The following is a 27,457-nucleotide window of genomic DNA, read 5'->3' as shown; positions in this document are numbered from 1 at the left end:
ACCCTGGACTCTCTCACCTTCTCTCCTGCCCCCACCTCTCTGTCTCTGAGAGGCCATGTCAAGAACGTGACATAAAAACCCAATTAAGTAGATATTATCCTTACTTTATGGATCATGAGACTGAGGTCTGGAGAGATGACCCTAAGTCAGATGCTAGGAAGTGAGGAAGGCAGGATTTGAAAATCTGGCCTCCACACTGTGTGTGATGTTGCTGCTGCCACGGCTCAAGTCATAACTGGTTCCAAGGCCCTTTTATTCCATTGAATCTCAGGAGAAGATGTCCGTCTCTGAGGCCCCTCCTCCAGGTTGTAAATATTAAAACTAGAGATCAGCTCCTCCTTGACAGGAGATAGCTTGCATGAGGTTCTTCCTCTTGGCTAGTTTCCAGTGGCAGCCCCTATGAGAAGGAAACCAAGGTCACACCCCACGTCAGGGACCTGGGAGGGGGCAGACCTGACGTTGATGGGAGCTGAGCAGGAATGTGAATGGAGGCCCACTGTCCGCAGACTCCACACCAGCCCAGGGGACACACACGGCTCTGCCTTCCAGCCTGGGCTGCCCCCTTTTCTTCCCGCCTCACCTCTGTCCCCACTGTGAACTCCCAGCCTGCATCTCACCATGTGGTCACTCCCCTCCAAACAGTCCCCTTAGGGCCTGGGTGTGGGTACTAGGGGCTCAGTCTATCCTCTGGAATGGACCCAGGGAGAGAGATCCATGCAGGTCCTGAATTGGGCTCGGGTCATTTGGGTGGTGGGTCCTGGGGTCCTTGACTTGTGAGCAGAGCATGGGGGTCTGGGGCCTTGAACTCTGCTTCCAGCTGGTCACTCACTCCCCAGGTGGCATGTCCCTGGGCACATGGGTGTCCACGATGTTGAGAGGAGACCGTGGCTATTCTCTGGCTCTAACACTGGCTTACCACACTCCTCTACCCCCAACCCCATCCACCTCTCACCCTGCCTTACCTTCCTTTGCTTATTTGTCAACCTTGGGAACAAAATAGCTAACCCGACTGTGTATTCAAGATGGTGGCAGCCTGGTACCTTGGGTAGAAAGTGAGAGAAATACACCATCAGTTTGTAAATATGTGAAGCCCCCAGGAGCCTCCTGGGTAATCAATTTCCTGTCAATTTTATTGGATTCCCTAGAAAAATATTTGTGAAGGATGGAAAGAAGACAGATGTACCAATCTAACCATATCCCAATTTAAAGAAATGGGAAAAAACATAAAACTTTTCAATGTGTCCTCCTACCTGGAAGCCCAGCAGTCCAGGCTACTGGCTTGTGAAGGATTCAAGCAGGCAGCTGGGTGGCCTGGAGATGAAGATCAAAGCCCTTCCCCCCAAACCCACACTTGCATTGGTACCTCTCCATGAGTTTACACATGGGACAGGCTGCCAGCAGTCACTTCCCGACCTGACACCATCCTTCCTCCCCAGCTATCTCAGCACACCCTTGGGCGTGGCCCCTGTACCACTGCCTCTCAAATGTGTCTCCTGGGAGGTAAAGCAAAGGCAGTTTTCCAAAGGGAGACCTCCAGGGCCATCTCTCCTGTTGGCATCCTGCACCATCGCAACCAACAGGCAGTAACTGAGCTCTTGGTCCTTGGCCAGCACCGTCTGGACATGTCTGCACATTATCACCCTCCATGGAAGCGGCTGCTGTTACCTTCATTTCGCAGACGAGGAGACTAAGGCACAGAGTTAAGTAACTCATCCAGGTTTGGGGGTTCATAAACAGGCGAGCCAGGATTCCTGCCCTGGCAGTCACTCCAGGGCCCAACACAGAATGTACTGGGTGTATTCTCACAGCATGGGAGGAAAGGACAGGATGGACTGGAAATGAAGCCTCCAGAGTGAGTCTAGTGAAGATGCCAACTAAAGGAGCGGGCATGTGCCAGAGCCTCCCGTGGTCAGAGGGCCCCAACCTGGGCGTGGCTGAGCTCTGTCCTTGAGGGCGGTGAATCTCCCCCACCCAGCACGGCCGATCAGTGCATCCGGGGGATCCCACAGCTATACAGGTGCACCAAGAGGTCAGCTAAACTGAATGTTCACTTGAATCCACCCGTTCATGCCCAACATCTTGTCTGAAGTGGGCTTCCAGGGCATGTTTGATGGACCAGTGTGATGCCCAGTGTGGCCTAAGGTTCAAGGCCAACCCATGGCCCTGGGTGTGCTAGGTTCGGATCCCATCTCACCGAGGGGACCCCACGTTCACAGTCAACCCTGGGCTCTGCTCCTGGCATTGCCCAGAGCACCCATTGACTTCAGTCCCCCTCCCATCAAATCGTATCTACCTCCCAGAGTGGCTGTGAGGGTCACGTAGACAATGAAAGTGGACGATCTAGGACAGGAGCACCCCTCGGCATTGACTTAATTGTGGCTGCCTAATCACAGAACAGCCAGCAGGGCTGACTCCCATCCTCTGTTTCTTCCCTGTTGTTTATTCTTTGGAATTTTTGAAATGGAAACATACCACCAGCAGAAAATGAGGTGCACCTCAGCCTAAAGGAAAACACAGCCTCCTAACTTCTGTCAACTTGGGAATGTTCCTCTGTCTTCACCCAACCACTCCTCCTTCCCACATGTCACGAAAACATTGTTCACAGAGACTCTGCTCCAGGGACCAGGCCCGTGGCTCGGTGTTCCACGTGCATCTTCTTATTTCACCTGCACAACAATCACAAGAACCATGTCAGTACCCCCATTTCACAGATGGTGTAAACAAGGCTTAGACACATTGACCAAGGCTACCCAGGTCATATGAGAGTCATGCCAAAGCAGGGTTCAGACACGGGCCACCTGCCTCCAGAGACCAAGCTCTTAGACTAGGCTAGGGTTTCTCAACCACAGCACTATTGGCATTGGTATTAGACGATTCGTCATTGTAGGGACTGTCTGTGCATTGTAGAATGTTTAACAGCATCCCTGTCCCCACCTACTAGCCAGTAATGTCCCCAACCTAGTCATAGTAGTCAAAAAATGCCTTCAGACACTGCGCAATGTTTCCTGGGTAGGTGGCTGGGGGCGAAAGCACCTGAGCTGAGAAATGCTACCCTAGACTTATTGCTTCTTACCTGCTAGAGGTGACTCTGGACCATTCTAGGGTCAAACCCTGGGCTGAGCCTCTGACTTAGCTTCCTGCCTGCTTCCTTCAGCACTTTGCTTCTTCAGGTATCTCCTCATGAGAACTTCTTTCCTCTCTGCTTCTCCATCCAATGCAGGATGGTGAGCCCAGCCTGGACACTGTGGCCAGATGGGCATTTATTAGAGGTCTGCTCCCCACTGACAGGCACTACCATCTTCACTCACACTGGCAGCTCCAGAGACTTCCTCTGAGCATGGAAGGCCTGCAGATGGTCCAGCTTGGACCATACCCTTCCCATTATCAGTCCCCATCTTTCAGGGCAGGAGCAAAGCGGTTCAAGGGCCAGGAGATGCCCTCCTCCTCAGTCCCTCCTCATCTGTCCTGGAGCAGGGCAAGGTGGCCCACACTGCCTCCAGGATGGCCTCTGGGGCCTTCCCATGGATACAGCTGTCTGTGTGCACTGGGGTGGGGGCTGGGACTTCTCCAGTCTCCCAGATGGAGCTGTCAGTGCTTGGCGATCAAGGCCAGGCTGGCCTGAGCCACCAGTACTGCCTTCTCCAATTCATTTCTGACTCTGAGATTCATTTAATAAGCCCATTCATCACCGGCCATTCTGGGAAGCCAGACAGGCCACAGAATGGGAATCAGACACCCTCTCTTCACTTCCTGTCCTGCCTGCTCCTGTGTTGGGCTTCCCGTTAAGTTCTCTCCTCTCTCCTCTCGGCTGCGCTCCTCTGGGGAAATGCAAGACTGGATTATTCTGATTGCCAGTAAAGCACCAGCTAATGGAAAGTCTGTGTGGTGTGAGGGCTTCGATCCCTGTCTGACCTCCCTGGGGGGTGGTTGGCTCAGCCCCCAGCCCCCCAGTATATCATGTGCGTTCCTTCCCGAAAGGCATTTGTGGATGGGGGTTGTCTTGGGGCACAAGGACCACCTCTCCCCACCCTCCCACCTGCCATCCCCAGCATTTCTGGGTTTTGAAGCCCCTAAGATACTTAAAAAGAAATGCCAAAATGGGTTTTCAGAAATTGTGGTATATGTTAAGTTTTTGTGTTTAATCAGTTAACTTTTTTAACATAAAAAAACACAAAGCCGGTGTATTATAGTGATCATAAGATAATTACAGGGTTTATTTTTAAAACGCTAATTCATGGTTCACTGCAAGCTGTGTGGTCGGGTAACAGGACAGAGCGACGAGCCTCGTCTTCTTTCCACATCGCTAACTGTGTGTTTAGCCTCATTGCCCGACAATGCGGAAGTCTAACACTGAGGCCAGTTGTACCGTGGGCCGAGGCAAATGGCCCCCGGGCAGCCCTGTCCACGAACACTGGCACTTCTCTCCCCGCTCCACTGGCCAAGGGACTGTCTGGGCTCACACCCAGGACCTGTGTCCACTTTCTTCATTACTCTCCCCAAATGTTTTGGACCCTAGAACCCACTGCTGAACCTGATTCAGGACCCACGTGGATCTCTCTCCCTGGGTCCATTGCAGAGGATGGACTGTGCCTTAGTACCCACACCCAGGCCCGAGGGGACCCCTTAGAGGGGAGTGACCGTGTGGGGAGGTGCAGGCTGTGAGTTCACGGTGGGGACAGAGGCAAGGTGGGAAGTAAAAGTGGGCAGCCCAGGCTGGGAGCCAGAGCCGCATAGGTTCCCTGGTCTGTTGTGGGGTCTGCGGAGAGGAGGCCTCCACTCATTTTCTCACTCGGTTCCCATCAATGTCAGGTCTCCCCCCTCCCCAGCCCCCCACATGGGGTGTGACCTTGGTTTCCCTTCTCAGAGGGGCCGCTGTTGGAAGCTGGCCAAGAGGAAGAATCTGCTGCCAGCTGTCTGCTGTCAAGGAGGAATTGATCTATAGTTTTAATATTTACAACCTGGAGGAGGGACTCTCAGAGACAGACATCTTCTCCAGAGATTAAGTTGAATAAAAGAGCCCTGGAACCAGACATGATTCCAGCAGCAGCAGCAACAGCAGAGATGTTGGGGAGAGTGGGTGCAGGGGCCACTTCCTGTAACTGACTTAGGGTGACCTCTCTGACTTTATCTTCCTCATCTATAAGAGGGGGATGATAACAGTACCTACCTGATTGGAGTCGCATGATTAAGTTAACGTGTGTAAAGCTCCCAGAACAGCACCTGGTACACAGTAAGTGCTCAAGAAATGTGAGCTGGTGTAGCCGTATCGTCGTGGTTCTGATGTCACCCTGTGCATGTGGGTGTTTTCCCCTTTCAGCTGACCCTGGAGGAAGGCAAATGGTACGCATAAGATGGTGATGTTCACTAGGCCAGAGGAGTATTATGCATTTCCTAATGTTTTTATTATAAAACAGCTTTGAATAGATACAGAACTCATTGGAGGAGTATGAAGAACCCCCATGGACCCATCCCAGGCTTCAGAGATTTTCAGTTCACAGCCAGTCTTTGTTCGTCTCTATGTCCATCCTACTCCCCAGGAATCCTTTCTGGTCTAGGTCTTTTCCTGGCACCGGTGGCCTGCTATGGCAACAGAGCATCAGCTGGACAGTGGGGGTGTCATGGAAGAGGAGGGGTACAGCGCTTACTGGGATCCACTCTGCAGCTCCCCTCGGGGCATCCAATTCGCAAATCTTCTGTATCCTGTGATGAAGGCAAAGGGCAGATTCTATCCCTGGTTTACAACCTGGGGATAAACCTCCTGAAGGTTCAAGTTTGACAGCTTTTGTGCCAGTATTCCTGCTCCTGATCTAAGAGCTAGGCAGTGGCCCAGGCTGCTTCAGCTGTTGGTTGCTCTCTGGTCTGAGCACTTGGAGCTCATTTCTCATAGTGAGCCTCACTGAGTGCCCCTTTCCCTCTGCCACCAGATCTCTGCTCGTCCTTCCAGTTCCTCAGCTCCTCCAGCTGCAGGAGCCCCAGGGCCGAGTGCTGGCTTCTCCTGGAGCACCAGTGTGCATGCGCTTTCTTGGAACAGTTTCATTTCTTGTGACTTCCTTCTTTCCATCCTGCTCTTCTTCTACCCCTCCATCAGAACACCTCCCCGTTCACTTCATCCCTCTGTCTGCCTGTTGTCAGAGCTCTCATGTTCTCAGGGCACCAATGTGGATGTCTTTTCAAAGAAGAGATGTTCTAAAGACAACTGCCGGGGGTGGGGGGATCCCTGGTCATCTGCCAGGTGGCTGCTTTAAATGTCAAGTGTGGGGAAGAGACATGCATCGAAACAGAAAAACTGGAGGCCGTGACACTTAGCTGGGGTGTCGTTCAGTCTCCTGCCCAAGCCCAGAATTGTTCCTTGCCTCCCAGAGGTGACCTGCCTGCCCCAGGCTGGTCCCCTTCACTGGGGGCAAGGACTTCCATGGAGGTGTGACCTGAGCATCTCTGACTCTTGAGTGGCATCTTCCCAGGTGACCTGTTGACAGTGGGGTCCTTCTAGGACCCCTGCCCCAGTGCTTCACAACAAGCTGTGCTAATTGTCACATGTGGGCACAGTGGTGTCCCTCCAGGGTGGCTTCCAAGCACCCTGAGGTGACCCTGCCTGGCCTCTTCTCTCCAGATCTGGGCCTTCACCTACACCCAGCAGATCCTGCAGGAGGAGCTGTGCCTGTCAGTTATCACCTTGTTCCCTGGCGCCCCGGTGGTTCTTGTCCTTTGCAAGAATGGAGATAAAAGACAGGTAAGTGCTCAGTGCGTCCGCCCTGGGAGGTGGCCGCCTGTGTAGGTCTGAGTCTGTATGCAGGAAAGAGAGAGGCTAGAGAGGAGGGAGAGTTGATAAAGAAGACATCCTTCCGGCTAGGAGAGAGGAGCGGAACTCTGGTGCCATCCGTGATGCCCAGGCAGCCATCAGCTGCCATGTGAAAGCCTATTGACCGCGTCGGACCCCTGCTTGCACGTGTGTCCTGTACTGCCCAGTCTTGCTCAGATGCCCACCGGGATCCCAGAGCATGCTGGGACAGAGGCTGCAGGGCCACTCAGATAAGCAAGACTCGAACCTCTGCCTTCGGGGGCCTTGCTTGGGCTCTTGCAGGACGTCCCACGAAGTTCATAGCACTCTGGATGCATGACATGCCTGGTTCCTGTGGGGGCAAAGTTGTTGGCTTCACCCAGTTTCCCACCACCTGGGTCTTGTTTGGTGGGAATGCCCATTTTTATGGCTCACCAGCTGTGTGACCCTTGGCAGGTTAGTGGACCTCTCTGAGCCTCAGTTTCCTCCTCTGTGCAATGAGGCTGGTGATGTACATCATACAGGGTCGCTGTTTAAAGCAGTTCACTGGGTCATCCATCCATGACACCTGGTCGGCGGTAGTTCCCCCGTACCTGTCCATCCCCTTCTTCCTTGTCGTGTGTGGTGAGGTGTGGGATGCAGCCATGCAAGACCCGCTCTCTGCTTGGTCCCTTGTGTGCTGAAGCTCTTTGGAGGAGCAGAGATTCAGGCCCAGGGAGCTGCCCTTCCACCCCTCCTGCTTCACCACCCGCCTCCCTCTCCTCGGCCACTCTCGCCTACTACTTCATGATAGTGTGGATACCGAGTGTGGATCATTTCTTTCGTTGCTTCTGTGACTAACTTGCTTCACATTTTCTGGCCCAGTGCTTGGAAAGTTATTGCCTTCTAATGAGTTTTCCTAGCAAACATATTGATTTTGCTTTTACTTTTTCTAATCCGATTTAAAAAAAAAGCCAGCAACAATACCTGGTAAGGCAATTAGTTGCAGCTTTCTTCCTCCTTGAGACCATGAAGTCAAGTCTCTGGGTGACCCTAGCCCTGTGGTGTCAACATTTCTGATTAACACTGGAACTCCTGATACTGTTGCTAGGACCCAGGGCCTTAGTCGGAGAATCCCGCTTAGTCCTCTCCCCTCTCCGTCTCTCCAGCAATGGACCAAGACTGGCTCCCGCATCGAGCACATGGCGTCCCACCTCTGCCTGGACACAGACATGTTTGGCGACGGCACTGAGACTAGCAGGGAAGTCGTCGTCAATCCATGTGAGTCCTCACTCATGAGCCAGCACTGGGACCTGGTGAGCTCTTGAGGAAGCACTCGGAACGAGCAGGGGCCATGGGGCGGTGCTTCCCTGGGTGAGACGCAGACTGGAAACCAGGCTGCATGTGGCCGTATGCTTAGCAGAAGCCCTGGATGGGGAGATGGATGCAGAGCTCCCAACCACCCCCAGGACGGGAGCGGTTGTCTCAGGGAGGACGTAGGAAAAGATGCAAGCCAGGAGGAACTCGGAGACAGAGCCCCGTGTTCTCAATGCCTTTACTCTCCAGTCCTGGCCGGGTGTGCCCCGGAGTGGTGTCTGGAGGCAGAGATCTGATGGAAAGTATTGATGTTTGTCCCCTGTCTTACAAAAGAGGCCAGAGAAGAACAGCCTTCCTTGTCACTAGGCCAGGACTCCAGTGAAAGATGAAGAGTGGAGGTTGTTTTCAAAACAAATAAAAGAACCTTAGAAGTTTTGTCTGTGTGTCTCTTACTTTGTTTTCACTTACGTTAGCTTGGAGCTAGGTTAAGCTCTCCTTCACCTTGGGGCGTGGGGCTGATGGGGACTCATGGATGAAGAGGAGGACAGGGAGATGGAAACCTGCACCACCGACAGGCTGTGCAACCTTGAGAAGAGATATAACTTCTCTGATCCTTCGTTTCCTATGACGTCAAGTAGGGGAGTTGCAGCATTTCCTCCCAGGGGAGGCATGGTCTCTCTCACCCAGGGATGCTGCATCTATTTAGGAACCCCAGGCTCTACCTGGGGAGACCCTGCTGCAGTGGATCCAGGGCAGGATCCAGGCTCTTCCCTGGCTGGAATCACTGCCCTAGGCATCTCTGTGGGCCCTTATGACTTTATAGTCTGTGGCCATTGGTTCAGGAGTTTCTTCTGCTAACAAATCCCCAGTGTGGTCTGGGAATTGGTTCTGTGGTTGTCCATTCTTAGTAACTAGGGTTTAAGAAAAGAACAGACCCATATTGTTTAAAAGTTCCCAGAATATGCCTGTACATTCTCAGCCAAGGTAAGTTCACTGCATGCCAATTAGTAACAGTCTTAGCTGTATATCACCAAGTAACAAATGACCCCAAAACTTAGCAGTTTAAAGCAAAGCACACCTCTGATCGGACAGTTTCTATGGGCCTGGCCTCACTGGGTCCCCTGCTTCAGGCTGACTTCAAAGGTTGCAGTCAAGGTGTTGCAGTGGTGGTTGGTTCCTCACTGTTTGCCCAAAACTGCCCTCAGTTCCCTGCCATATAGGCCTCTCCAGCCCAGCAACAGAGTCAAGCAAGCCAGGAAGGCAAGGATGCTGGCAAGACGGAAGTGACAGCCCTTTCCAGCCTCATCTCACAAGTTACCTTCCATCACTTGTGCCACATTCTGTTTGAGAGAAGCAAGTCATAGCCCCAGCCACACTCAAGGGGAGAGGATTTCACAAAAGAGCTGGTGCCAGGAGGTGGGGGTCACTGGGATCTGTTTTAGAATCCATCTCCCATCTTATACACTAAACAGGTGTCTGTCTCCCCTTCATCCAGAAAGCCTTTGGCAATGCTGTTCAAGCTCCTCATTATAAAATCTGTTACTGTGGAAAGTGAAGGGCTGAAAATACACACCCAGCATCTCTGCTGGTGACTGGATTTGTTTATGCTTTGTCACCTATTAGCATGTTTAGTTACAATTTGGCTCTTTTATAGGGCTGTGTCACTTCCCACTGTGGAAAGGAGATGAGGCCACAGTAAAGACATTTATAGAAGAAGGTGTTCTGTTGGCTCCTTAAGCTACGTGTCCATGGGGTTTAAACTAGGCTTGCAGAGAAGAAAGAACAGATAGTTTCACCAGTGTCCTCTCCCTTAAGTCAGCGGAGCAGATTCTGCACTAGAATAGCTAAGGGAGCTGGTGTTGTCCTCATCTGAGTCCTTGTCTCCCTGCATATCTGTACATATCTGGGACTTCCCTGGTGGCAGGAAAGCTGACTCATGCCTTGCTTCAGCTCCAGCACTGGGCCAGACACATCATGCTCTCTGTGAATGTCTTCCTAAATGGTGATTGGAAACGTTATTTCTGTCCAAGATCCAGTGACATTACTTTTTTATTCACCCTGTGAAGTCACAGTGTAGGTGATAGGTCTCTCTCAGACACCCAAGGACATAGGGAAACAGAAATGGAGGCCTCTATCCCAGAGGATTGCCAACATCCATTGGATCATCAAAAAAGCGAGAGAGTTCCGGAAAAACATCTGCTTTATTGACTATGCCAAAGCCTTTGACTGTGTAGATCACAAAAAACTGTGAAAAATTCTTCAAGAGGTGGGAATACCAGACCACCTGACCTGCCTCCTGAGAAATCTGTTTGCAGGTCAAGAAGCAACAGTTAGGACTGGACACGGAACAACAGACTGGTTCCAAATTGGGAAAGGGGTACGTTAAGGCTGTATATTGTCACCCTGCTTATTTAACTTATATGCAGAGTACATCATGAGAAATGCTGGGCTGGATGAAGCACAATCTGGAATCAAGATTGCTGGGAGAAATATCAATAACCTCAGATATGCAGATGACAGCACACTTATGGCAGAAAACGAAGAAGAACTAAAGAGCCTCTTGATGAAAGTGAAAGAGGAGAGTGAAAAAGTTGGCTTAAAACTCAACATTCAGTAAACTAAGATTATGGCATCTGGTCCCATCACTTCATGGCAAACAGATGCGGAAACAATGGAAACAGGGACAGACTTCTATTTTGGGGGGCTCCAAAATCACTGCAGATGGTGACTGCAGCCATGAAATTAAAAGGTGCTTGCTCCTTGGAAGAAAAGTTTTGACCAACCTAGACAGCATATTAAAAAGCAGAGATATTACTTTGCCGACAAAGGTCCGTCTAGTCAAAGCTATGGTTTTTCCAGTAGTCATGTACGGATGTGAGAGTTGGACTATGAAGAAAGCTAAGCGCCGAAGAATTGATGCTTTGAACTGTGGTGTTGGAGAAGACTCTTGAGAGTCGCTTGAACTGCAAGGAGATCCAACCAGTCCATCCTAAAGGAAATCAGTCCTGAATATTCATTGGAAGAACTGATGCTGAAGCTGCAGCTCCAATACTTTGGCCACCTGATGCAAAGAGCTGACTCATTGGAAAAGATCCTGATGCTGGAAAAGATTGAAGGTGGAAGGAGACGGGGATGACAGAGGATGAGATGGTTGGATGGCATCACCGACTCAATGGACATGAGTTTGAGTAAGCTCCGGGAATTGGTGATGGACAGGGAAGCCTGGTGTGGTGCAGTCCATGAGGTCGCAAGGAGTCAGACACGACTGAGCAACTGAACTGAACTGAACTGAATTCCAGAGGAGCAAACATTTTTTAAAAAATCTCAGCTGCTCTGATGTAGCAGAAAAGCTTAGTCTCTGGGTTACCTTCCTCTTCCTAGTGAAAGACTCCAGGATGATAACAAAGACTCTGGAGGATCTAGGGGGTAATCTGCTAATGGAGATACCAAAGGTTCACATTTGAGCTGCAGGGTGTGCATCATAAGGCCTCCTTAATGGAAAGCAGAATTTAAAACCTGATGCAAATAGCTTCTTATAAATAGCTATATCACTGTGACTGTGTAGGGTTATCCAAACAGCCTCTCTTCACTAAGTTGATACTGATGAAGCCAAAGTAAGAGTAATTTGTGGTTTACAAGCAAGAATAGCAGCAGTTCCAAAGCTCCATCAATCAAAACAAAGCTGATGAAACCCGGATAGGACAGCAACCTGCCCCAGTCTGAGATACCTGCATCCTGCAATTATACAGCAGAGCATGTGTGGCCCAACTTTGCCCAGAGGCCAGGTCTTTGGGTAGGTGCTGAGTTAGAGGCCTCAGTCAATCTGATTATTGAGCTTGAATGTCAGAATTCAGGAACCTGGAGAGCTCACTTTGTGGGTCACTGGTGGTTGTGGGTGAACATTTGTTAATGATACAAGTGTATGAAAACAGAAGAGACCCCTACTCTTCACATTTTCCAGGCTTGCAAGATTGAGACCTGAAACTGAGCTTGAAGAGTCACCGCTCTGGAACAGTCTCGTTACGCTGCCAGGTGAGGAGGTGACTGGGTGTGGCAGAAACCCCTCACCAGGGATCACATCTGGCTAATGCAGACAGATGTGAGCAATATGGGCTTCTAAGTAAATGGTATGGTGTGTGAATTAGATGAAAGGAAATTCATGCATACATTTTATACATTTATGAACTTGAGAGAAGCAGGGGCTTCAGGCACTCTCTAGTACCTGGATTAGAGTTGGAGGGATAATGGTGTAGTAGATGGGCAGAAATGGGAGTTTTTCAGTAGTACTGGGGTCAGCATAGGTGGCCAAGCTGGGTGCCATATTGAATCTGAGGCTCACTCTCTTGGCAGTTTCTTTTCTTATGTGCTGTGTGACTTCTCTGTGTAAGCTCATCTCAGCCGGCGTCATTTCCTCTGGGCTGTGGAAGTATGCCTCGGGGAAGGGTCAAGTTTGCCTCTGTTGGTTTCCATTGAATTCAAACCAGTTTGTACACTGATTTTTCCTGTTGTGGTTTCCACTGAAAGATGTGGAACCGCACATCTAAGCTTGGCACAAGCTTGGATTTTGATCCTTTGCAGATTATCTTTTCTTTATCTAAATTGTTGTCCTGCTGCCCTGCCAACTGGTAGGTAGGTGGGGTTTGTTTAGCTCTTCTAAAGTTTCCCTGGTGGCTCAGATGGTAAAGAATCTGCCTGCAATGCAGGAGACCTGGCTTCGATCCCTGGGTCAGGAAGATCCCTTGCAGAAGGAAATGGCAACCCACTCCAGCTTTCTTGCCTGGGAAATCCCATGGACCCAGGAGCCTGGCAGGCTATAGTCCGTGGGGTCGCAAAGAGTCAGACATGACTAAGTAACTAACACTTTTACTTTCTAAAGCACACACCTAAGTGTAGAGTCTCATCTCTGGTCCCAGCCACTCATGAAGCTTCGTATGTGCTTCCAGTTGGGTGTTGAAACACCAGCCCTGGTTATAATAGGTGTCTGGCTTCAATTCCCTTTTAGCTCTCATTCACCACACTGACTTTGAATTCCCACTCATTTTCAGAATCTGGAATTTCTCTCTCCTTTCTTCCTCTCAAATGCAGCTGTGATTTCAAATTGTTTTATTGTATTTTATCCAATATTTATATGTGTTTGTGGCAGGGAGCTTCCTGTGTCAGCTCAGACCAAAATTCCTTAGTGCTGTAATTAGCCGTCAACACTGTCTTTCCCACTGGCTCGGGGACCATATCTTAGTGTAGACACTCCATAAATTTCTGTGAGTGAGTGAAAGAATAAGCCAGTGATTCTTTAGTACCACTTCCTAATTACCTCCTGGCTATAGCTACCAGACATTAGAGTTTTAAAAAGACAGCAAAGGCAGAAACGGAGGGCTGAGAAGACAAATTTATAACAATGAAATCTCGTTATAATACACATAGATTTAGAGATCGTGCATATTTTACTTCATATGACAGGGTTTAATACTGAAAGTCCTAACTGGAAAGAACTATCAGTAATGGAAATCTTTAATACTGCAGCGGAGCCTGGCATGAGAGACTCTGTTCTCATAAACTCTGGGGGATGGTGGTGGGAGGGTAAGTGGGGTGCACTTGCGTCTCCCCTGCAAGCATCTCAGGTATATTCACCTGGCATCTGGTAACCTGGGTCCCGCTGGCCTTCAAGGAGAGGCTCACCTTTTACCTGCCCTCCACCCTCGTCTTCCTGCGTGGAAGATAAGCCTCCTCCCTTTCCCCACCCGCTACATTGCTCCTGGAGACAGTGCCATGACTTATCTGTTCCCTTGGCATGTGATGGTACCTGGGCAGCATCTGGCACATAGAGGAGCACAGCGAAGTGTTGCATGAGAGGTCTGGCAGCCTCGCACACGTGGTGGCCTCTGGGACGTCTCCCGCGGTGGGCGGGAGCCTCCACCCCCGAGCATGCAGAGCCAACCTCCTGAGCTCCCCGGTGGTCTAAGGTCTCAGGCAGCCCAGCTCAGATTAGCAAAATCCCCAGCTCCGAGCACTTTTTCCATTTGCCATGGAGCCGACTAATTTAATGAAGCCGTCACAGAGCAAACCTCAGGGCTTATTGGAAAAGGACTCGAGCACGACATTATTTCACAGCAGTAGATTGCATCATTTTCATTTCACAGCTTTCCAATGGGAAATAATAAAACAAAATTACAAACATAATGAAGAAAGAAAGAAGAAAGAAAAAAAAAAACCTTGGGTGAGAGCTGCATCCTTTGTGCTGTGAAAGGGCTGGTTACCTTATTCATTGGAGGCAGTAGATATTACCTGGCTTCGCTCACGGGAAGGAGTGCAGCCCAGGGTGTTCCACCTGCTGCTGAAGATAACAGGCTGCAATAAGTCACTTCCCAGCGCAGCGAGGAGCCTGGAGCACACCTACAAATGGCTCACTCAATGGCCTGAGAAATTCCAGCCTCCAAGAGCGCAGCCCTCCCAGGCCAGCCACAGTGCTGGGGTGAAGGGCTGCTGCTGGTAATGGCCAGGCAAGGTGTTGAGGTGTCGGCAGGCCGTGCACCTCCCTTCCCTCTGGAAGAGAACGTGGCAGCACTGACGGGGCTTCATTCGTCCCCAGTATGGAGGAAAGAATAGGCCCCTCCCTTGCCTGTATGAGCTGAAAGCCAGGGGCTAAACAGGCAGCAGTGAGAGACCAAGCTCTTGCCAAAGCTGTTCTCGTTGACCACACTTGAGGTGTAAGAGAAGGGGAGGCAGCGGGCTCAGCTGGGCCTTTTATTCCATCCTGCACACCTGCCCTGGGCTTGAGGCAGTGCCTGTCCCCACAGCCAAGAGACTGAATGCCATCCATCCAGGGCCAAGTTCCTGCCCTGCCTTGTACTTTTCGGTTATTTTCCGTAAATTTCTCCTCGGTTAGGGGAGGGGTTTGAGGTCCCCCTCTTTCTCCCAGGACTAGCCGCCTCCCCTTGCTTCTCCTCCCCCTCGTCTTTGTCCACCCCTCCTTGTGCCCTGACCCTCCTCTCTTCTCGCTCCTACAATGAAGACTTCACCTCTGCCACCCCCTCCCCATTCACTGAATCGTGTCCTGGTTTCTCCTACCCTGACATAAAGAAAAATGCCTTCCCTTGAGCTTGGTCTCCCCTTTTTCTTTGTCCAACATGCTCCTCTAAAACACAGTAGCTGGTTCCATGGACTGGGGTTCAGATCCTGGTTCTTCCAGTTCCCAGCTGTGTGACCAGGGGCAAATGACTAACTTCTCTGAACTCGATTTTCTCCTCTCTACATCAGGCTAATAGTTGGGTCTGTTGTACATGTTTATTGTGAGATTAAATGAAGTGACTCGTGTGATGCTCTCAGCATGGTGTCAGGCACGTGTTATATCGAAAAGTGTTGGTTGTTGTCATAGGTCTAATTTTGAGAACCAGTTTCCAGAGCAGGGCCTGGGAGTGGGGAGGGCTGACCCTCAATCCTCGAGAGGTCGCTTAGAATTCAAACTGGGGCCTGAGACCTGCTATGCGGTTCTCAGGAGAACCCTTTGACAACCTTGCTCTTTGGTTCCGAATCGGTGATGGGGCCAGGAGGGGAGGAAGCCGAGAGGAGCGGCCAGGACAGTGAGGGAATGGCAGTCCCCCCACTTCCCTACCTTCTCTGGTCTCAGTCCTTCATTGCCTGTAGTTCACCATGTGCCTTTCCTGGTGCTGCCTCACCCCGCGTGTCCACTGCTCACGCATGCACACTGATGGCTCTGTCACCTGTGTGCCAGGCCCCGTGTGTACCATGGCTTCCATGGTTGTGCACAGTTGTGCACGGCGCCCACAGTGTCACAGACAAGGACAGGGGACAGGCATGTGAGTCAGGCGTGGTAAAGAAGTCCAGCCTGGCCCCACACCCCCTGAAGCCCCCTCCATCCCCGAGGGGTGGTCATGCCACACCCCCAACTCCCAGGAAAGTCTCCAGCTTGGCTTCGAACCCACTGTTTGAATCTTCATTCTAACCTAAGAAGTCACCTCTCATGCCTGAACTCTGCCCCTGCTCCCTTGTCAGCCTGGCCCTGGAGTGCGCTTCGGTTTTAGTGTTACCCCAGATGCTGTTGGACACTATGTCCAGCGTGGCTGCCAGCTCTCAGTCCCCCGGGCTTCCGCCTGGCTTCTGGGGGGGTCCCCTGCTCCAGGAGTGGGGTCTGATCTATCTCACCACACCGGCTTCCTGGGCCACTCAGTTCTGAATAAGAGGGTAGGATGTTAAGGGCCCAAAGCAATTCAGACAGAACATCACATCTGAAAAAAGGTTCCAGTAAAGAGCTGTGAGGTTCAAAGGAAGAAAAGAGCCCATGTGATATGAACTTGAAACATACCTGAGACTTCAAAATGGTGGACCCAGGGATGTGTGCTGGGTGGTAAGAAAAACCTGAACAAAGCCCAGAAGCAGAAAGGATGGGCCTTTTTCAGAGAATAGGGAGCAGGTCAGCTAGGTGCTGGTATAGAAGACATGGAAGAGAGCAGAGAGTCGAGTGAGGGGGGCACCAGTTAAGACCAGAGAGGGGGCTTCCAATGCCAGACAGAAGATGCTAAACTTAACTGGGTAAGTATTTGTGAGACACTGAAGGTGTTGGAGCAAGGAAGTAACAATGGCCAGGGTGGAAGAGGAGGAAGCCGGATGGCAGAGCTGGGGTAATATGGTTTGGGGATGAGATTCTGTGAAGAGGGGCCTGATGGAGATTCCAGAAGTAGCCTAGACCGCAGTTATGGGAGATTCTGGCAGGGGAGGGGAGGAGAAAGAGGAAGAAGAGATGGAGCAAGGTGGGAGAAGGCCCTTCATGTCAGATGGATTCTGCTCTGCCTGCTGAGCAAGTGCCTTCGTGGGCCCATGTTTAATCGAGTATCTGATAACCAGGCTTAATTATTTAATTATAAAACATTGCAGATACAAAAGAAGACTGGTAGCATAGCAACTGCTTACACAGTGATTCCTCTGTGCTTGGCATTGTTCTAAGAGCTTTAAAGAATTTAACTTAGTTAATCCTCCTGATAATAATAGTGACATAATATAATAACAGTTATTACTATCTCAATCTTACAAGTGAGTGACTTGAGAGCCAAGAAGGTTAATAAGCAGTGGAAGTGAGATTCAAGTCCAAGAAATCCACTCCAGGGTTTTGGGTTTCCAACCACGGGACTATGCTGCTTCTCACTAGAGGGACAGAATAGCAGACATTCATGCCCTCACCAGAAGAATGGGCTACAAATGCAGGGAAGTCCCTTGTGCACAACTCTCTAGTGGGCTCACTTTTTTCCAAACTAAGTAGTCCTACATCCTTAACACCTGGTGAGTCATGTTGACCCTCGGATCATGCATCTATCAGTCATCCTCCGTGAGGTAGGATGGGTGAAGGAAATTAGTGTTAAGGGAGTTATAATTATTTTTATTTATTTATTTGACTACCCCGGGTCTTAGTTACAGCATGCAGGATTCTTTATCTTTGTTGTGGGATGTGTGATCTTTTTTTAGTTGTGGCATGTGGGAGCTAGCTCCCTGCTGCTGCTGCTGCTGCTAAGTCACTTCAGTCGTGTCCGACTCTGTGCAACCCCATAGACGGCAGCCCACCAGGCTCCCCTGTCCCTGGGATTCTCCAGGCAAGAACACTGGAGTGGGTTGCCATTTCCTTCTCCAATGCATGAAAGTGAAAAGTGAAAGCGAAGTCGCTCAGTTGTGTCCGACTCTTCGCGACCCCATGGACTGCAGCCTACCAGGCTCCTCCGTCCATGGGATTTTCCAGGCAAGAGTACTGGAGTGGGTGCCATTGCCTTCTCCAGCTAGCTCCCTGACCAAGGATCAAACCCAGGCCCCCAGAATTGAAAGCACAGCGTCTTAGCTACTGACTACCAGGGAAGTCCTTAAGAAGCTATAGTTATGTGCCAACTATATGCTTATGGGCTCTGTAGTTACTTTTTGTGGAATGTTGACAGCATCCCATGAAGTAGGTTATTCTTCGATTTTACAGATGGGGAACTTGAGTCTCAGAAATGAAATAACCAGTCAAGGTTGCCCCACTGTTACGTGGCAAAGCTGTCTGCCTCTTCTCAGTGACCATGCTGCCTTCAAAGCACAGTGATTCAGCCCCCAAATGCATATGATAATCACTAAGCAATAAATATTTACTGGGCACCTGTCATAAGACAGGCGCTATGCCAGGAGCGGGCCACTGACCTTGCCCTCAAGGACAACAAGTGAAGGATAGAACAGAGTTTTATTTCAGAGACAGTGGCAGATGCAGGGGTAGAGAGTGGGGGAGGGGTGGGGGAGGGTGTACGACTCAGTGTGACCATGACTGTAAGAGATCCCTTGAAGGCAAGGGGCACAGAGGAAGGGATGGGAAGACTCCTCAGAGGCTGGGATGGCTGAGTTGTGAGGCCAGTGGGACTAGAGGAAGAGAAGGTGGGATTACAAACCCAGGAACCCAAGTTTGCATCTCCACACTGTCTCGGAGCCCTAGCAGTCATGGAAGGGGGGGCATTATCCTTATGAACTTCATTGAGAAGTTGGAAGAAAACAAGGGATGGAAGGAAGGCTGAGGCATCTCAAAGGAACCGCTTTCTGGGCCCTCCAGCAGGAAGGACTCGGGGAGACTAGGTATCCCCTCTGCATCCCCATGATACCTTTTGTCCCCATGGAAGGCTGTGTGTCTCCAGGTCCTCCTGTGGGAACAGCCTCCTCTGCACAGCTGATGTAGCACTTGCTCTGTGGCCTGCACGGGTACCTGGACCCTCACCCCTATTTGTTTGGATGCTCCTCCCAAGGTACCTGTTGAATTGAACCACCTGCATGGACCAAACCAGACCTTCCAGGTGAAGCTGCTCCCTGGTTTAGTCCCGTATCCCACCAGCCAGGCCAGCATCATAGACAGGTTCTCCATCCAGAACAGGCCCTTGCAATGTCAGCAGTACCGACAGGATGTAGTTGGATCATGAGGCAGATGAAAACCTCTGAGGGATAGTCAGGGGCCTCTGCCCTGAGGCCCTGGGGACTGACAATACAGACTCAGCAGGGGCTTTGGAACACTCAGAACTGCCTCGAGGAGCTCCGAGGTCTTCGAGGACTATTCAGCCACCTTGAGCAGAACTGGCCCTTCTAGAATGGCAGGGCAGTAGGCCAAGAGCCCAGAGGGGTGACTACTGACCGCCCTCCCCCCTGCAGGTGGCTTTGGGACATCCAGACTGACTCAGCTTCAGGGTAATGGCTGACTGTGAAGTGATGCCTAGGAAGGGGAACCTGTAGGAAGGCCAAGGTGGGCACCAGCAGTTGTGTTCCAACCGCAGGACATAGTTCAGATTCTAGAACAGAAGCTCCCGTGTGGAAGCATCGGCTGGGAATTGACAATGCTGAACCTGAATTCTCCAGTGTGAAACAAAGTCACTCCTGGGGAAATAGGTGTGATTACTGGTGCCTCTTCTCTACCCAGTCTAATTGCAACAGCCCAACTGCATTGGCTTGGTTTGTGTATTCTCATGGCAGAAGGGAAGAAAAATCTAGCATAGTGAGCACAAAAGAACTTTGAAAGAGCATTTCTAATCCAACTCCAGCTTCTTGGCAGGCCTGTCCCCAAATCATAGCAGCCATTTGCTTCTATTTTTAAATGCCTTCAGAAATCACTCTTAATTTGCTCAAATCAAATCAATACTCAGTGGTGCGTACTTTGTGCAAGAAGTCAGGGTTTGCTGAGGCTATAGTGAAGTGAAATGCCCTTCCCCACCTGTACCCAGGCTTCCCAGGTGGCGTTAGTGGTAAAGAACCCACCTACCAGTGCAGGAGACATGAGACGCGGGTTCTATCCCTGGGTCGGGAAGATCCCCTGGAGGAGAGCATGGCAACCCACTGCAGTATTCTTGCCTGAAGAATCCCCATGGACAGGGTAGCCTGGGGGGCTACGGTACCTAGGGTTGCACAGAGTCAGACACAACTGAAGCGACTTAGCACTTACGTAGGCACGCCTGTAACCACTTTGTGAGGAGGATGGTGTTTGCCGAGCAGGAAGCTATGTTTCAGAGCAGTGCAGTACGTTCTCCAAGGACACACAGCAAGTAAGGAGGGTGGGGAGGGACAGGCAAGGCTGGACACACCTCTTTCAACTCCAGATCCCAGGCCCCTGTTCTCTTTCCTTTTTTCTCAAGAAAGTCTGACTTTAAAAATCTAATCATGAAAAACATGAAACTGATACTGTATATGGGCTTCCCTTGTGGCTCAGCTGGTAAAGAATCTGCCTGCAACGCAGGAGACTTGGGTTCGATCCCTGGGTTGGGAAGATCCCCTGGAGAAGGGAAAGGCTACCCACTCCAGCATTCTGCCCTGGAGAATTCCATGGACTGTACGGTCCATGGAGTCACAAAGAGTTGGACACAACATGATATTGTATATAGCGTAACTAAGGAGTTCAAAATATAGCACATTTTAAAAATTGTCTGTTTTGTTCATGATGAGGAAAGCTGAGATGTGATGACTAGTTTGGCTGAAAAAAGATTCAGCCCACTGAAAGGCTGGGCCAGCTGTCTATGTCATTTTGTAAAACTCAAATTTATATTTATATTAATTTTTATCAAAGTAATACTTCAAGTAATGTTTACATACAGAAACCCCCCATTCTACACACACTCCCTCCCCTCAGAGAGACCATCCCTCACATTTCCAGGGCTTCCCCCTGGCATTTACCGCTGTCATTTGAAATTATCCTGCTACTTCTTGAGATACCAGTTTTAGACATTATCTATTGACTTTGGGCCATGGTAGATAAGGATTTCATTTTTCCACACCACTGCCCACATTTCTCTCCTTTTATCCCTGTGACATATTTTATAAAATAATTTTTGGCAAAGATCAATAATCAGCCTTGACGCACTGAGCCAAGCGGTGAAATGCAACCAAGCTTCTTTCTCATGCAATCTCTCGTTTGCCTAGAGTTAATAATTGCCTCATTTGTTGTCAGTTTACCTGGTTTTCTGTGAATCTTTCACCCTTTCCTCAATTTTTTCTATATGTCATAATAATACTTTCCATAATTTCAAAAAAAATCCTCATTTCCTTGTTTTCTTTTTTGTTTGTTTTCTTTTGCTTTGTTTTCCTTAAGAGTCTTCACTTAGAAGCCCTCTATTCAAATGTTCCAACACTGATTTCATTGCATGCTGCTTAGCAGACATGCTGGGAACTTTTTTCTCCAGCCTCTAATTTTGGTTCCCCTCTTTCCTGAGTCATATATCTTCTTATTTCTTAATTTCCTCCGTTTTATTTTTTTTTTAACTGGATAGCATCATAGAGTACATTCCTAAGAATGGGCACATTGTATTTTTTTATTTTGAATTTGTACAGGCATACTTTTTTAGTTGTAAAGAGTCTTTATTCTACTTCACAATTGTTTTCTACTTTGGTTTTATATGCAAATGTAAGATGAAAGTTATTTTCCTTCCGAATTTTGAAGGCATCGCTGTCCAGAAGTGTGAAGGGTCAAGTTTTACACTCCTTGCAAGGTAGCAGCTGGTTGTCAATTTCACCAGGACAGCAAATTACTTACAGCAGTGGGAGAAGCCAGAATATCAGCAATTTTTGCACCTATTCTCCTAACCCCATTTCTCATAGAGGGCACAAAGAGGACCGAAAGATACCTGCACACACAGGCAATGGTTGTGTTACAAGAGAGGAACCCTGAGCTTAGGGAATCCAAATCTTTTATAATGGGTGTGCCTGCCTTTTGCTCTGGACAGAAACACTATATCTTCCAAAGCTGTTCACTCTTCAAATATGCTTGGAAAGGTAGTGCATCTAAAACAGAGGGCAGCTGGGGCCTCTCTCATCAGACACTCGGAAAGGCAAGAGAAACATGGCAAAGTGTCTCCTTGCCTCCCAGCTTCCCCCACTGCTCCTGAGCATCCACTGACATCCACGCAACCATTGTCTGTAGTTTGTTTCACCCTTGAAAGCCTTTGGATCATCTTCTAAAATTTCAAACATCAGCTTGGAGACTGTTATATCCTATGTTTCTAGAGATTTCTCTATACTATCCCTTTGATTATTAGATAGTCTCCTCCTTTGTAACCCCGCATGGAATTCTCTATTTTTCTTCGGATTTATTTGCCCTGTGATTCAGGTTGGAGGATTTTCCTCAAGTCTCCAATGGTCTATAGATGTAACAGTATATTTAAGAATGAGAGTCTAAAACAGCTGGTAATTCTATATCTATGGCTAGGGCATGCCACCTGCTAGGCTGAACCACAGGGTAATCAAGGGTGATTTGGCCTTTTCATTGGGGGGCGGGGTTCCCAGTTGTCAAAATCAGTAGGTGTTTGCTCTTGGCTCTTAATAGTTTCTCTAGAAAATAGTCTATTGGTTTCCTACCTGGGAGATTTATGCTAGGCTTGGCTTTCTGGAAGTAAGACAAGGGAGTATAGCTGCCACATTTCAGAAAGCATGTTTATGAAGGAGAAGAAATAAATACTTTTGGTTAACTGATGCTTCTTGACCCTATTGTCCTCACGGTGGTCCTGCCCTCATCCCCAGCCTCTGAGGGGCCAGGCCTTAGCTTACAGCCTGAGACTCCTCTTCTCACATGAAGGAAATTATAATGCCTGGAAATGGATCCAACCAACAGGATATATGATTCAGTACTTCCTGATTCATACTGTGCTCTCATACAAACATTGTCATTCTTTATGGGTCTGTTTGAAGGGGAATGTCTGATGTACTGTCCTGAAGAGAGAACCTGGGATCTGGTGGTGATATTTCCTCATAGAGCTTTCTTCAGGAAATGACTGTTTTCCTTTTTCTCTTTATGTTATTTTACCCTGGTTTCTTGGAACCCTTCTTTTTTAAAAATTTTCTTCACTAAGTATTTGTAAGCTCATCACGCTCACTTTCTGAGCATCTGGTCCACATGCCTTGAAGTCCTCCTGCCTCATGGTAAACCTTCACCAAGCATTTGAGTTTCAAGGTCATTGCTGTGAGGAGGGCTTATTTAGTCATCACCGGGTAAGCTCATGCACTCACAGAGCGGGAGGGCCCATCATCTCTTCCGACAGTGTATCTGATTTACTCCATCAGAATCTCCCCAGCTCTGGAGCCTGAAAATCTGAGGAAACCCCCGAAGTGATTCTGGGGTCCTCCTAGTTGATGGGGTCTGCACACCCTTGCCCTATGCAAGGAATGCCTGAATTTGAAGCTGTGAGGTCCCTGGGCCACATGTCCCTAAGTCAAACTGCCTGCCCATTCCAACCTCTACCAACCCACTGCCCTGACTGGCCAGGGCCTAAACCCCAGACCTTAAACTCTGCATCCCCCCTCAGCTATGGTCCTCCCACCTGGCTGTTCTCCATCCTCACACTGGCCTCCTGGACTCAGGAGGGCTGCTTTGCCCTTTCCAGAACTCATTTCCTCCCTTCCCTGATATCCACCACCATTCTCTGTACACCCAAGTCCGATATCTTGCTCACTCTGCCTGGCCAACCTGGATCTGCCTGAGCTCTGCGTCCTGTGACTAGAAAGGATCCTACTGGGTATTATGCCATTTGGTCTAATGAACACTGCAGACAAAGACCCCTGAAGAGGAAGTGATGACCTTAGGCTGGCATCTCAGGGAGGTGTCACACTGAAATGGGATTTTAGCTGGACCTTTAGTGGAAGAATATTTTTGCATATTTGTAGAGGAGGGTGAAGTCAAGTCTAGGAAATTCTTGTCAAATGCCTCCTGCTATTATAAGTACTACTACTACTACCATTATTCCTGCTGATAATCATATATATTATCAATGAATCTCTACAATAAGCACTGCATATGTGTGTATGTGTATATGTATGTATAATTTATATATATTATTTGAGACTTTTGACAACCCTACAAGGGAGGCATGGTTGTCCCTATTTTACTTATTTATTTTTATTGTTTTCATTTATTTATTTATTTGGCTGGACTGTGCTGGGTCTTAGTTGCGGCATGTGGGATTTAGTTTCCCAACCAGGGATCGAATCTGACCCCTCTGCATTGGGAACGTGGAGTCTTAGCCCCTGGACCACTCGGGAAGACCCCATCCCCATTTTAGAAATGTAGGAAAAGAGGCCCAGGGGAGAATTGTTCTTCCAGACCCCAAGAATACCAAGTGCTAAGAGGAAGACTGGCAGCCCAGTCTGCCAACTGATTTCTTTTCTCCTTGCAGTTTGCTCCTGCTGCTTCCCTGTAATTAAAGAAAGCAGCTCTCCCCTCTGGGAGCAGCAGCCTCCTCTCTGTCTTCCCAGGGAGACATTTGCAAATAAAACTCAAATCAAATCACATTGCCTCCCACTGCCCGCCACCTCCCCAGCATGTAGACCTGCAGGCAGGCTCCTCCCTCGCGGGCGTCCATTATTCTGGTGGGTGAACTGTGGCTAATGGTGATCTTGGTAATTCGACGGCCCTGAGAGTTGTCTGAAAGCCCGGTTCACTCTACACCCTTTTTCATTCCCCATAGCTTTCTGAGACATTTACCCGGAGACTAAAAACATTCATGGTTCGATGCAGCCCCAGATCTGAATGACTTTGTGAAACTTGCTAAGTGCTTTGAGAGTTAGGCAAGCAAGAAAAGATTGACTTTTGTTCTAATGAAAGCAATTTTTATCATTTAAAATATGGAAAACAATCCCACTTTTGCACTTCAGATACCAATATTTGCCAGCATGCGTGGCCCTATAAGTGCACAATCAATGAAAATCTAGATTTGCAGAAAAGTTAAACTAGAGGAGATTATTTATGTGTTTACCAGGATGCCTTTGTGCAGGAATTGCAGTAATTTGAAAACCTGAATTCTAGGTCAGGCCCTGCCACTTCCTGGCATAACCTCTCTGCACCTCAGTATTCTCTGTACAATGGCAAGATGTCAGATTATGCCATTTCACCTGTCCCTCGAGGTTGTCATGAGAATCCATTGGGCCATAGACTGTAAACCAAGGCATATTTAGAAAGGGGAGGCCCCTTTGATAGAAGGAGAGGGCTGGGGCGAGGGGAGAAGGCCATCCTGTCCAGGGATGGTACCCCAGGTTGTTGGGGAACCAGCCCCCCTCCCTAGTTTGATTAGCTTGTGAACAGACTCCCGCCGCAGAACAGGAGCCATTCCAAGTCCCATTATCCTGCACATTCTCACCCTGTAGCCCTGCTATTCACTTAAACACCACAGCTCCTGAGTACATTTTAATATCTGATCATTAGTTACAAGATTTTCTTGTTAATTCTGATTCAGCAGATTTTGCTGAGACAACGCTCTTTTTTCCCCTTTCATTTTGGTCACGCTGCACATAGCCTGTTCAGACAGACAATAAATCTGGTGGCTAACCTCCCTCCTGAGGATGAATCATCCAAAACTCTGCAAAGGACACGGCCACGGGGGTGGCAGGGAGGGGGCCTCCTCTCAGGCTGTTTACAAGTGACTCTGGGGGAACTTCGTGACTCTGGCCCCGGGACACAAACCTGCCTGTGGTGATTACATCGGATGTAACAAGATTACCCCAGAGCTCAATAGCAGGCAAATCAGGGAGGAGGAAAAAAGAAAAAAAAAAAAAAAATAGAACAACCTAGGACAACTCAGCAGAATCAGTTCCTGCCACTTTTATTAGATCACAGGTATCCTGCATTGAATATGCTGTGGTTTTATCTAACCTGGAGATACCGACAGAATTTTGCAACCAGCAAGATTGATTTGGGGCCCTGCACTTCCTTCTCTTTTCCTTCCCTCCTTGTTTCTGTTGCTCATCCTGGCCTTTGGCATGAGTAGGTTTATTGTCCTCCTTGGTCTGGTAGGTAACCCCTCCTAACCTTAGACCTAGGAAAAGGGTGAGCTCGTTCAAACTAAAATGTTGTTCTGATCAGTTGTAAGACCCTTCCCGGTGACCAGTGGCCTTTTCAGACATTCTTAAGAAGAGCAGACACTCATGGAGGATTTACTATGCACTGGGCACTCTTTTTTAAAAAATTAATTTTTATTGGCATATAGTTGCTTTACAGTGTTGTTTCTACTACTGCAACAAAGTGAGTCAGCTACGTGTAAACGAATATCTCCTCTTTTTAAGGTTTCCTTCCCATTTAGGTCACCACCTTTATCTGTGTTACACAGTAGGTTCTCCTTAGTTCCCAATTTTATGCATGTGTGTGTGCTAAGTCGCTTCAGCTGTATCTGACTCTTTGCGACCCTCTGGACTATAGCCTGACAGGCTCCTCTGTCCATGGAATTCACCAGGCAAAAATACTGGAGTGGTTGCCATGCCCTCCTCCAGGGGATTTTCCCGACCCAGGGATCGAGCCCAAGTCTCTTATGTCTACTAGCATTGGCAGGTGGGTTCACTAGCACCACCTGGGAAGCCCCATCTATTTTACACAGAGCATCAATAGCATATATGTGTCAATCTCAATGTCCCAATTCATCCCATCCTTTGTTTTCCCCTTGGTATCTGTGTTCTCTACATCTGTCTCTGTTTCTGCTTTGCAAATAAGATCATCTAAACCATTTTTCTAGGTTCCACATATATGCGTTAATATATCATATTTGCTTTTCTCTTTTTGACTTATTTCCCTCTGTATGACAGTCTCTATGTCCATCCACATCTCCACAAATGGCCCTCATTTGTTCCTTTTTATGGTTGAGCAATATTCCATTGCATACATGGAATACAATGTGTATTTTATCCATTCCTGGGCACTCTTTATCCATTCTTGGGCACTCTTTTTAACACTTCTTATGTATTAACTCACTTAACTGCCACATCAGCCCTGTGAGATAGATGTAATAATTTCCCTCATTTTGCAGATGATGAAACTGAGGCACACAAAAGGGTAAATAACTCTCTGTAATCACCCATATAGTAAGTGGCAGGGCTTGGATTTGATCTCTAGTTCCAGAGTCCATGCTCTTAGCAGTTGCACCTTATTGATGAACTTGACTTTGTTGCAAAAGACTGTTAGAGTGGCATGATGCATCTCAGGATAGCTCAGCCTTACGGATGAGAGAGGGCCTGGGTTAGACCTATGACAGGGATGGCCTGCAGGAACAAACCTAGCTGTTGGCTGAGAGGAGGTCCTATCTTATGGAATCCAATCCAAGAAGTAACAGTCCAGACAAGCAATGCTTGTCATGGAAGCTGACATAGGCTGAAGGAGTGTCCCAGACCAACAGATAATTCAGGGCAAGAAACATGTAGCAGGGCAGGCATCAAGGGTAGCTGCCAGCAGGCTAGGGGACCCAGATTGCATCCCAAGATGAAGTGGGCTCAGGCACCGGGGTTAACAGTTAGGAATACCTATCCCACATAATATACAAAAAGTAACTGAAAATGAAATGATGACCTAAATATAAGAGCTGAAACCATAATAAAACTCTTAGAAGGAGCCACAGGGGTAAACGTTCATGACCTCAAATT

At 48.8% G+C, this 27,457-nt stretch overlaps 1 protein-coding gene across 1 annotated transcript in view; it reads left to right on the top strand.

The window, feature by feature from the left end:
• The window catches only part of GALNT14 (polypeptide N-acetylgalactosaminyltransferase 14), a 220,215-nt gene extending 211,706 nt beyond the window's left edge, over window positions 1–8,509 (top strand). Inside the window, exons 14-15 of the mRNA XM_043917622.1 lie at window positions 6,611–6,730; window positions 7,927–8,509. Coding sequence (XP_043773557.1) covers window positions 6,611–6,730; window positions 7,927–8,085 — 279 coding nt within the window. The 3' untranslated portion in view covers window positions 8,086–8,509. The remainder of the gene's footprint in view (window positions 1–6,610; window positions 6,731–7,926) is intronic.
• Window positions 8,510–27,457: the final 18,948 nt, after the last annotated feature.

The sequence above is a fragment of the Cervus elaphus genome, chromosome 11 (genome assembly GCF_910594005.1).
Source record: "Cervus elaphus chromosome 11, mCerEla1.1, whole genome shotgun sequence".
Lineage (NCBI taxonomy): Eukaryota > Metazoa > Chordata > Mammalia > Artiodactyla > Cervidae > Cervus > Cervus elaphus.
This window is presented reverse-complemented; position numbering and strand designations above follow the sequence as displayed.